Below are 11,456 nucleotides of genomic sequence, written 5' to 3'. Positions count from 1 at the left end.
TGGTGGTGGGAGCATCATGCTGTGCATACATTTTCATCTGAGACTAGGCACTGGTCAAAGTTGAGGGCAAGATTGATGGCGCAAAAACAAGCAATCCTAGAAGAAAATATCTTCCAGTCTGCAGAAGACTTGAGATGGAAGCAGAAGTGGGGGTAACTTCAGACCCAGGAACTTAAATGTTCAGACCCAGGAACCTAAATGTGTCTGAATGGCCAAGTTAAAGCACAAATCTCAATCTGAGTGCGAATCTGTGGCAAGGCTTGAAAATTGCTGTTCACCAACGGTCTCCATCCAATCTGACACATCTTCAGCAATTTTGCCAAAAGAAATAGAGAGAAATATCAGGATCCAGATATGCAAAGCTGATAGAGACATATCCTAGAAGACTTACAGCTATAACTGCAACCAAAGGTGGTTCCACCGAGGAGGGTAAATGCTTAGGAAAACAACAAAGGTCTGCTTTTTGGTTTATATAACCTTTGTGTCACAATAAAATATTTGGCACCTTGGAATGTTAGACACATTGTGTAAATTACAATTAAGTCCATTTCAATTACAGCATGTAACACTACAAAAATGTGGAAAGGTTTAAGTAGGGTAAATATCTATGGAAGACACTGTAGGTCACAGGATTTTTCCATGAGGGATCACAGGCTTGATAAGGCAAAAAAAGAAGGTCTAGATAAACTATTATAGAAATAAATTAATGTACATTTTGTTAGGGGATTTTTTGAAATCCTGATTCAAGATTCAGCACACTGGCTGGAAAAAGCTGTTTGAACCTAAACCATAAACCATCTGCAAAATGAAGTGGAACTCTTACCCATAACATTATACAGTACATGCTACCAGCATTTTAATGGACGTACTATTCTACTCTCTATACTGTACATCTGATATATCTACATTTAATGCTGTGCAATACCTGGGCCTCAGCTTGTTGCCTCCTGAGCTGCTCCATCATAGCCTGGAACTTTTCTTCTTTTTGCAGAGCCTCCTCCAGGGTGGCCTGGTTCTGCTCATCATAGGCCATGGCCACCACAGCCAGGATCAGATTCACCAGGTAGAATGATCCCAGGAATATCACCAGCACAAAGAAGATCATATAGATCTTCCCTGAAGCTCGAAGAGTCTGAAAATGCAGCTCACTGTTAGCCATTATCAAACTGGTACAGTAATCTCAAGGTGCTCTTGGGTCCTTGTTTGGATTTTTTAGAAACTCTCTCACCAATCAGAAGTAGTATTATAAAAGGTAGATTTTGCATTTGGTTTAATTAAAAAAGGTAATAGATGTTTCACTGATTTAAATACCATCACTTTCTATATAATACAATATATAGCCAACATAATAATCTCTGCATCTTCACTACATATATGCCAACTGCTTTTTTTTTACACTTAGTTTTGTTTTACAGTTTTTTACACTAATATGCGATGATTTTAATTCTCATCCAAATTAATTCAATCATAGTCAAAAATGCATTGTATAATGCAATGAAGCACTTGCTCCATACCCAACTAATTTTACTTTATTTAAACGTCAACCTTAATATATTTGCTTTTAAATTGATGTATGTACAGCTCACATGCCAATAAAAAGCAAAGTTGTTTACGGTCAAATGTTATATTAGGTGAACAAAGACAGAAATGAAAGGAATCCAATTAACTAATAAACCTCTTACAATAACCCACACACAGGTCTCCAAACAGAACACAAACAAGCACATAAACATAGTGCCATTGGTGACTAACAACGATAGATTTCAAAATAAACTGGCTTTAAACTCAAGATCAGCCACTGAGTGGGTGAGAAATACATACTGTACATACCTGTTGGTATAGATTTTCCCAGTAGTCTTGAGTCATCAGTCTGAAGAGAGAGAGGAAAGCCCAACCAAAGTTATCAAAGCTGGTGAAGTTGTAATTCGGATTGGGGCCTGCTTTGTGACAGAAATAACCATCTGGGCATTGCCTGGAGCACAGTTAAAAAAAAAACAACTCATTATATATATATATATATATATATATATATATATATATATATATATATATATATATATATATATATATATATTACATCTTTTTGTCAAGTAGTCTTTTTTTTCAGAAACAAACACGAGCAAATGTTACAGATTTTTAGAATACTATGCTGAAATTCAATTCAGTTTTATTTATATAGCACTTTTAACAATTGACATTGTCACAGCAGCTTTACCAAAATCCGGATATAAAATTTTAATTAATTTTTTTATTTATCCCTAAGAAAGGTAATGTATGTATTTTCTGTTTTCTGTATATGTTTTCTTTTTCTGTTTTCATGCTGTTATTTATTTATTTTCTAGTCATTTATTTGTTTACCTGATTTTGTTCACCTGTACTTTGTTCTCCTTAATTATGCTCTGTGTTTCTTATACCTTCTGTGTTATAGTCTAAAGCCTTCACAACTTTGCATTCATGCTTTTACTTCTGAGCCATGGTTAATGACAATGGATTATCCTGTGCTAACAATCTGCCTGTGTTTTGACCCCTGCTGCTGACTACAGTTATGATTCATAGATTGCCCAATATAAGCATCAGAAATTTTACACACTTGTGTCCTGCCTCTATCCAACTGTTACAAAGTTATTATACTTTCACAATTTGTAGTTTATTGTGTGCCAAGCATGATATTATACTCTGCTTTTCTTTGAATAAATGAGAGATCTTGCCATTGGAACTTTGTGTATCTATGTGTCATTTGGCAAACTCTCCCAAGGTTTTGGTGTGGGAAGTGTGTGCGGGGCAAGGGCACCGTCATTTTATGTATTTTAGTTTTCTCTTTTCTTAAAAATCGTAACCTGAAGATTTTCTATTCTCAAATCCAAACAATGAAATGTTGAATATTTCACTTCAGAAGAGGAAGAAGACTTTAGTGTCACATACACAAATACAGCACAGTGAAATCATATTCTTCACATATCCTAACTTATTAGGAAGCTGGGGTCAGAGTACAGGGTCAGCCATTATCCAGCTCTCCTGTAGCAGAGAGCATTAAGGGCCTAAGGGCCTGGCTCAACACAATGGTGGTATTTTATAAAAGGTGAATCAAAGTGTTTATAGAATGATGATGATGATGATGGTTGTTGTTGTTATTATTGTTATTATTTACTTACCCTGCATCACTGTTATTTCCACAGAGCAGAGGGTCTTTCCTTCCTTCCATTTTATAATAATTATCTACAAGAAAAAGAGAAAGGTAGTGTTCAGTTTTGAATATTTTATTAATTTATTTGTGTGAATTAACTTCTACAGAGCCAGAACTTAAGCAAATATATATATATATATATATATATATATATATATATATATATATATATATATTTATATATTAATATATATATATATATATATATATATATATATATATATATATATATATATATATATATATATATATATAATATAAAAGAATGTAATATAAAAGTTGAATAAACATGGATGAAAAGTACAGTTAGTGGCAGCTTGGCTGTGGTATCAGGCCCAGTCAAATCATGTCTTACTATTAGCATCAGCATGCCATGAAACTTTTGCTGTTTATTGTGATAGAGTTCTTTAGAATGAGGATCACATTTCCTCCCCTTAAGTAACCATGATTGTCTTCCTTTGTCTTATTCTTTCTCTTTTCTTCCATACTAACAGTCTCCTACATCTCATAAATCTGACAGAATTGTTGACAGAATTGCCTCGCCAACCATATTCCCATTAACCAGTATGTTAGATCTTCCATTGCACATACAGTTACACACTCCCTTGTGCCACTTCTGTCAGTCATTGTTAGCTACTGGATAGCCATGAACTCTCACCTTCTGAATCTAAACTATGCCTCAAGGGATCTGAAGACTAAGTCTGCTAATGCATGCTAATGGCTGCGGGATGGTGAGGGCAACAAGTGAATACTGATGGAAAATGTCCCTGCTAGTTTCAGCACAGTTGGTTTATTTTAAACAGGAAAAATTTCCATGCTTTATAGCTCCCAATCCCAGTCCTGGGAAATATTCATGCAATGTGCTTATTCTGTTTTCCTTGTTCTAACCTTTTTAACTCAGCAATTAGCTGATGAGCACAAAAAAAAAGCACAAAATCCCAAATAAGCAGATAATGTTACTGTATGTTCAAGACTGTATGACTGTAATGCTGTAATGGATTGTAGCCCACTAATTTTGGAGATGGATTAATTAGTAATACTATTGGGGTTTATTTAACTGTCAGTGCAATAGCCTTATACTGCTGACTTGACCTATTCTAATAATTTCTTTTTCACCACAGCAACAACACTCACCCGCATCATTATAGTATTGTGTGCGATTGAATTCAGTGACGTTTGTAGTAAAAACCAGCTGTCCCTTCTCAGTTATACTGCCATTTATTGGTATCTTTATGCATTTATTCCTCAGGTTGCCCATAAAAAGCTGCAGGCCAATCAGTGCAAATACACTCAAGCAAAAGACGGTCAGAATCATCACATCTGAAAGTCTCTTTACTGACTGGAACAGAGCGCTTACAATGGTCTTCAGGCCTATGAGAAAGAGAATGTTATCCAGTGAATGGAATTCATACATTTTAAAACAATTATGTGTGATCAGGGAAAGTATTATTTTATTTCCATAGAAAATACACAAGCATATAATAATTTGTAAAAATACAAGCAGGTTTAATAGGTTTGTTATCATTGTTAACATTAATCAATTCCCTTATTAAAGGGTTTTTTTTATAGAAAATAAATAGGTTGTATTAAACAATAAAATAAGGTATGCACAAAACCCTGTTAATTTAATGCAAAACCTGCTACATAAAGACAAACTACAGTTAGCATTGAGCATGCTCTTACCTGGGATAACTGATATTGTTTTCAGAGCCCGAACAACTCTGAAAGATCTCAAAGCAGAGACATTACCCAAACCCTTGGCAAACTCTGTCACATACCTGATATAAGACAGTAAGAGGTAAGTGGGTCAGAGATAATTTTGCAACTTATATAGGGTTACAACAAATGTATTCCAAGATCTTAGTAGCTAAACATACAGGAGGCATTGTCTAAGTAGGTTTACAGTTACGTTAGATGAATCTTGTATATGAATGTACAGATTTGGAAGACTGTCCATCGCTTGGTAGTAAAAAGACACTGAATCTACTCTGGGCAGATAAGTGTCTACTTATTGATAGGATTAATCAATAAAATCATGTCTGCCACAGCTTTAAGGTAATTAAAACACATCCATCAAATCAAGCATGCTTTTATAGACTGGCTCAAAGCTGTTGACTGCAGAAAGGGGATTATTCAAAATCGATGAGATTGACTTCTCAAATTTCACTCCAATGCTTGTCCAAAGCAAGCACTGAGAAAGAAGTAGATATGACACATTATTCTATATTGCATATAGGAAATGTTGTTGAAGCTATTTGCAACATTTGTCAAGCTACAAGTTTACCCTTGATTTGAAGTAGCTAAGCTACAGCCAAACTACACTTTTGATACTGGTATCTAGCTACACTATACTACACTAACTACTTTTTCTTAGTACACTGAAGCTATTGTCAAATTGAGGAAAATCCACTTGTCATGTCATGGCAAACTCATGACTCCATTTCCAAGAATGCACCATGAACTACAAACATGACCGACAACTAAAACTCCCAATGGAACACACAAACATGTCACCTTCTCCTGAAGACTAATCACACACACCTGTTCCCAATCACACTGATAATCATAAAGCACTACTTAGGAGTCTGCTCATTCACAAGGTCTTTGTGAATTAATACGCTCGGTTAACTAGCTATACCAAACTATACCAAACCTTGATATCGTGTTAGTTTTTCTGGTTTTGACTTTGCTCTCATTTTTTGACCTTGTCTCTCTGCCTAAACTTGTTTTGACTGTTTGCCTGATCGTCTGACCTCTGTCTGTTTAAGTTTGTGGATTTTGCATTACCCTTCGGACTTGTTGTTTTTGGTATAAAACTATGTAACCTGCCCGTGCTTCTGTCTTCGCCTCCACTTTGTAACACGCTGACATTTTCATTTTTCCATTTTAGTAATTTCAATTTGCTATACATATAATTTATGTATCTTTATCTGTCTCAAGAGAGATATAGATATAATATAATGAGACACATACAGGTGCATCTCAAAAAATTAGAATAGATTTGATATTTGTTTGAGGAAAAAGTAACTACACCCTTGACCTCAGAAGCTAGTATTGTCCCTTTTAACAGAAATAACTTGTAGGCATTTTGCATGATTGACCAACAGTCTCTGACATCGGCTTTCTGGATTTTTTGACCACTCTTCCATGCAATATTCTTTCAGTTGCAGGATGTTTGAAGGTTTACTTGCATGTACTGCCATTTCAAAGCCCCCCCCCATTTAAGTGGGATTCAAATCCAGGCTTAGTCTAGGCCATTCCATAACCCTCCATTTTTTGTTACTGAGCCATTCCTTGGTGGATTTGCTAGTGTTCTTAGGATCATTATCCTGTTGAAAGGTCCACTTTCGGCTCAACCTTTGGACAGATTAAAAACACTATCACACTATCTTCAAGCTCTCTTTGATATGATGCAGAATTACTAGTTGAATTAACAAATGCAAGCTGTCCAGTCCCTGAGGCAGAAAACAACCCCAAACCATAACATTTCCACCACAGTGCTTCATAGTTGGTATGAGGTACTTCTCCTAAAAAGCTGTCTTTGGCCAGTCCCAAACATGTCTGCTGTTACTGTTACAAACAACTCTATCTTTGATTTGTCTGTCCAGAGGGCATTATTCCAAAATGTTCTTTTTAGGCAGCAAAGGCTTTTTTCTGGCACGCCTCCCATGTAGGTCAAATTTGTGTAATCTCTTTCTGATTGTAGAAGCATGCACTTTGACACCAACAGTTGCAAGACTTACTAGCAGATCCTGTGATGAAATTTGGGGTTCTTTTTGCATCAGACGGTGGGCTCTTGGGCTGAATTTGCTGGGACGGCCAGTCCTGGACAAATTGGCAGTCTTTTGAAATCTGCACGATTTGTAGATTATTTTCATTACCTGCACTCCCTAAGCAGGTTTTAATCACTGGCACCCAATTTGAACACGTGATTCTAATTTTATAGATTTGAAGGTGTGACTCTTTTGTACATCCACAAATGCACAGGACGCAATTCACAATTGAATGCCAGGCAGAGTTTTGTTTGTGACATAAAAATATATTTGTTAAAAAAAAAAAAAAATTATCTGCAAATCTCATTTTATTTATTTGTGAATTTAATTCATTTTTGTGAAACTTCTAACATATATTTGTGGATCTCATTTATTTGTGAATTTGTTTATTTTTTGTGAATCTCGTTACATTTATTTTTGGATCGTAATCTATTTATTTGGAAATATGTAACAATTCTAAACCCATACAGACCTTGTCAAAATAATTCATGCCATTATTGGTGTGAACATGAAGTTGAGTTATCACCCCAAAGTGCATTATATTCTATAATCACATCTGTAGTGTGTGATTCTGCTTATTCCACAGCAAATTCCAATTAAAAACGATTAACAATTATTATATTTGATTTATTAATGAATGCCACATCTTGCATTTTACTGGCTTATAATTAAGAGTTAATGTTGTGGAACATCTCCTAGACAGTCATTCCCTTATATAACATGGTATTTCTACATTCTTAACAAATCTATGCAACCCTTTTGGCTTAGTCACAGCTACACTGTATATTCACTTCAGCTTTATTTTTTTTGATAGTGAGACCAAGAAACTTTGTGTATCATGGCTATACCACTGTGAAAACGCCACAGTGAATGCTACACACTACTTTGTGAAAAAATTACTGGAAAATATATATTATTTGGAAAATAACTCACCTACTGCCACACTACTAAACTAACTCCTCGCTAACACATCATAAAAGAACTGCAGTTAAGACAGTGTATCAAGTCACATTGTATACATGTTAGACATTTGTGTACTGTCCTGTACTTACGCCATCACAATCACAGTGAAGTCCAGCCAGTTGAATGGGTCTCTGAGGAAGGTAAACTTGCCTATACAGAAGCCCATGGCTAAGATCTTTATTAATGAATCAAATGTATATATTGCCGTAAACGTGTACCTGTAAAAACAGCACCATATCAATCACACCAAAAAGACTATGGGTTTTACTGAGTCATCTGATGCATTATAAGTTCATCTGAGGTATTAAGTCCTACTCCATTCTCCATTCTCATTCTCAATAATAATTCAATGCAAATAGTGAGAGAGACTTACTCTATATTCTTGAACAAGGCTCTCCTACTCGAATCTTCAGTAAAAGTCATAAACACACAGTTCGCAAGGATAGTGCACATGATTATTATGTTGAACAATGTGACAGTTGCAGTCAAGAAAAACATTTTTTAAAAATAACGGATTTCAGAAAACCTAAAGGTAGACTAACAACTTAAAAATGTAATTTATTTGTTTACAGGTTATTAATATTAATGAGTCTTTATTTATCACATATACATTAGAGCACAGTGAAATTCTTTTCTTCACATACCCCAGCATGTCAGGAAGCTGGGGTCAGAGCGCAGGGTCAGCCATGATACAGCACCCCTGGAGCAGAAAGGGTTTAGGGCCTTGCTCAAGAGCCCAACACTGGCAGCTTGGCAGTGCCAGGGCTTGAACCCCCAACCTTCTGATCAGTAACCCATAGCTTTAACCGCCAAGCCACCACTGCCCCTTATTTATGATTAATACTAATTTTTTAGTCACAATTGTTATTACTGGATAAGCACTATAGGACAACTGTAGGGTAACGATAACTCTTTAATAATTTTAGCAGCATAAGGAAAGGATATGAATGTACCAAAATCTTAATTGATATTCTTCTGATTGGGTTGAATGGACTTAGCACGTACAAGGCAGAAGTGGCATTAAATCGGGAGATTGTCTTCCCTTTGTTCAATACTATAAAGGTCTGAAAGAAAGACAAGACAGAAACAAAGCCATTGCTAGCATATAATCACATATTTTTCAGAAGATAGGTCAGTCTTGGTGCTCGGTGTGTTTCTTGTGCATTCAGTACTGACTTACATAAAACCTGAAAAACAGATTACCAGGTCTATTAGAACCAATCCTTGTTCTACTAATTTAAACAAAAGAAGTATTTAATTTAATATAATACTTTTTCTACATTTTATCAATATTTCAGTTTAACAAATGCTTTTGTACCAACATTTAGAGCTACAAATTTGGTACAAAACCAACACAATCGATTTAAATGGAACATTAATGCAAAAAAAGGAATATGTAATACTATATTGTTGACTGAACACTTATGTTATCTAAGTGGGGTCAGGTTTCCCCAGAGGTCCATGAAGCATTTTTAATTTTTTTTAAAACCCTTGATATTGCAGCTGTTTCAGTGGGTAACATTTATTATAATTCTAAGCCTAACTGGCTTGGCACTTAAGGTGAATGGGTTTAATCTAAAGCTCATTAATTCAACAATCTAAAACAGCTTAATGTCAAGTCACGTCTTAACCTTACTGCAAGTAACTACAAAAAGGTGCGGTTTTCCTTGCCACCATCACCTCTGGCTTGCTCATTAGTTACAAATTTATAAATTTGTCATTTATATTCTGAATTCATATATTTCTGTAAAACTGCTTTGGGATAATCTCCATTGTTAAAAGTGCTATACAAATAAAATTGAATTGAATTAATATGTTACAGAAAATTGTGAATCCATATTTTCAACCCTGTGTAACTTGTTTAGGTTCTGTGGGTAGAAAACATATCTCATGACTCCAATAAATAAACATGATGTTACATTTAACTAATATGTCTGATATATAAGCAATTGGTTTATGCTCATGATATTAATGTTTATTGTTTATGGGTCCATGAATCCTTTTTTACTGGAAGGGGTCTTTGGCTGCGAAAAGTTTGAGAACCCTGATCTAGATAAAAACCTCATATCTAGCTTGGTTTAGTAAAAGATTTTGCTTTAGGTTCTTTATATTCAGCTGTAAGTTCTTAATCTTTAGCAATCATGATACTCATGATAAGTCCATGCATTATCCAAATAACCCAGCGCTAAAACCTTTTATAAGTCACTGCATGAATAACCATTCGCACATTAGCAACGTAACAGCAGTTGCCAACCACCCATGTCAGCACTCAAATTCTACTAAAAGCCCATTAGACAGAGCACACCCAAATGCATTTCTAGACTGAGTGAAAAAAAACTTACTTTCTGATTGCAATAATATGGATCCAGATCTTCCAGCGGTGTGGACACCATTCCATTGGGAATGTCCCCATATATAAATGGCAATTTCTTCCCTTGCCCCAGGTCACTGTTAGGTTGTGGCTGATCCTCATTAGCAGCATTTCCCTCTTGCTCTCCTTTTTTAGGCTTTTTACTCTTCTCCTCTTTAATTCGTTTTTCAATGGCCTTGAGTGACTCCCGGGTAAACGGGCGGAAGCTTTGTGGTCCCAGCGGTGCAAGAATCTGTGCCATCTTTGCATCCTGTATCTTCTGATTGTTTTGCTAGCCCACTACATGAGAAGCATCTACAGCCATAATAATACAGACAGCCAAAGTTAGACAGAAATACAAGTGCAGAAGGTATTATTTTGTTTTCATTTTAAATATTACTTGTAATAGTAGCTCTTCCCCTTAAGTTTTAGACAGAAAAGTGCTATATAACATTCATTTAACATTATCAATCAACATTTAATGAAAATGAAAGCAGGCACAAAACCTTGAGAAGAGGAATAGTTTTATTGAAGCTTCATGTAACAAAAGGTTACAAAAGGTGTTGTCCCTTCAAGGTTCAATCCTCAACTCACTTCACACATACAAAAAAAAATCCCATTCTTAGAACATCTTATATATGCTCTGTAAGGAAGTTTTTATTAACACATGAATCTTGAGAAGTGATTAACATGCTCCTGTAAGTCTGAAAAGTACATACCATACCATGCTGTTAATATGAACAGTAAGAAGAGCCATAAAGAGCTATACTGAAAAACCACAACTATTCTTCACCTAGGAACACTGGGCATGAGACAGGGTTGGGTGCCAGCTCATTGTAGGGCACCACGCACACATACATTCACATACTCATTCACACCTTGTGGCAATTTAGATATGACAATCCAACTACTGGTGTGGTTTTGGGTGGTAGGAGGAAACTGGACTCCATATCATAATTGTTATTGTTATAGTTATAGAGACCCAGATAAGCAAGACACACTGAACTGAAATATAGGCTGGACAGACAACTGAGTTATGACACAGTGTCACCATTTTCTCCTTAACCCAATTAGGTTGTTGTAATGGGGACAGCACTGGGAAAAGGAATAGTTCTCATGTCGAACAACTAATTCTTGTTAGTCCTAACAAGGATTAAATAAAAACCAAAAAAACAACTAAAGCCAA

The 11,456-nt window shown here is 35.5% G+C and overlaps 1 protein-coding gene across 2 annotated transcripts in view; it reads right to left on the bottom strand.

Annotated features, from left to right (window-relative positions):
* scn1laa (sodium channel, voltage-gated, type I-like, alpha) overlaps positions 1 to 10,947 on the bottom strand; it is a 33,490-nt gene extending 22,543 nt beyond the window's left edge. Inside the window, exons 1-9 of one of the 2 annotated variants that reach the window (XM_053627111.1) lie at positions 10,263 to 10,947; positions 8,866 to 8,984; positions 8,294 to 8,392; positions 8,010 to 8,138; positions 4,868 to 4,962; positions 4,319 to 4,555; positions 3,153 to 3,216; positions 1,831 to 1,972; positions 926 to 1,132 (exon numbers count right to left, since the gene is read on the bottom strand). In XM_053627111.1, the coding sequence (XP_053483086.1) occupies positions 926 to 1,132; positions 1,831 to 1,972; positions 3,153 to 3,216; positions 4,319 to 4,555; positions 4,868 to 4,962; positions 8,010 to 8,138; positions 8,294 to 8,392; positions 8,866 to 8,984; positions 10,263 to 10,532 (1,362 nt within the window). In that variant the 5' untranslated portion in view covers positions 10,533 to 10,947. Of the gene's footprint in view, positions 1 to 886; positions 1,133 to 1,830; positions 1,973 to 3,152; positions 3,217 to 4,318; positions 4,556 to 4,867; positions 4,963 to 8,009; positions 8,139 to 8,293; positions 8,393 to 8,865; positions 8,985 to 10,262 lie in introns of both variants that reach the window. The other variant, XM_053627112.1, reaches the window with a different exon arrangement.
* Positions 10,948 to 11,456: the final 509 nt, after the last annotated feature.

Source organism: Ictalurus furcatus, chromosome 6, assembly GCF_023375685.1.
Source record: "Ictalurus furcatus strain D&B chromosome 6, Billie_1.0, whole genome shotgun sequence".
Classification (NCBI taxonomy): domain Eukaryota; kingdom Metazoa; phylum Chordata; class Actinopteri; order Siluriformes; family Ictaluridae; genus Ictalurus; species Ictalurus furcatus.
This window is presented reverse-complemented; position numbering and strand designations above follow the sequence as displayed.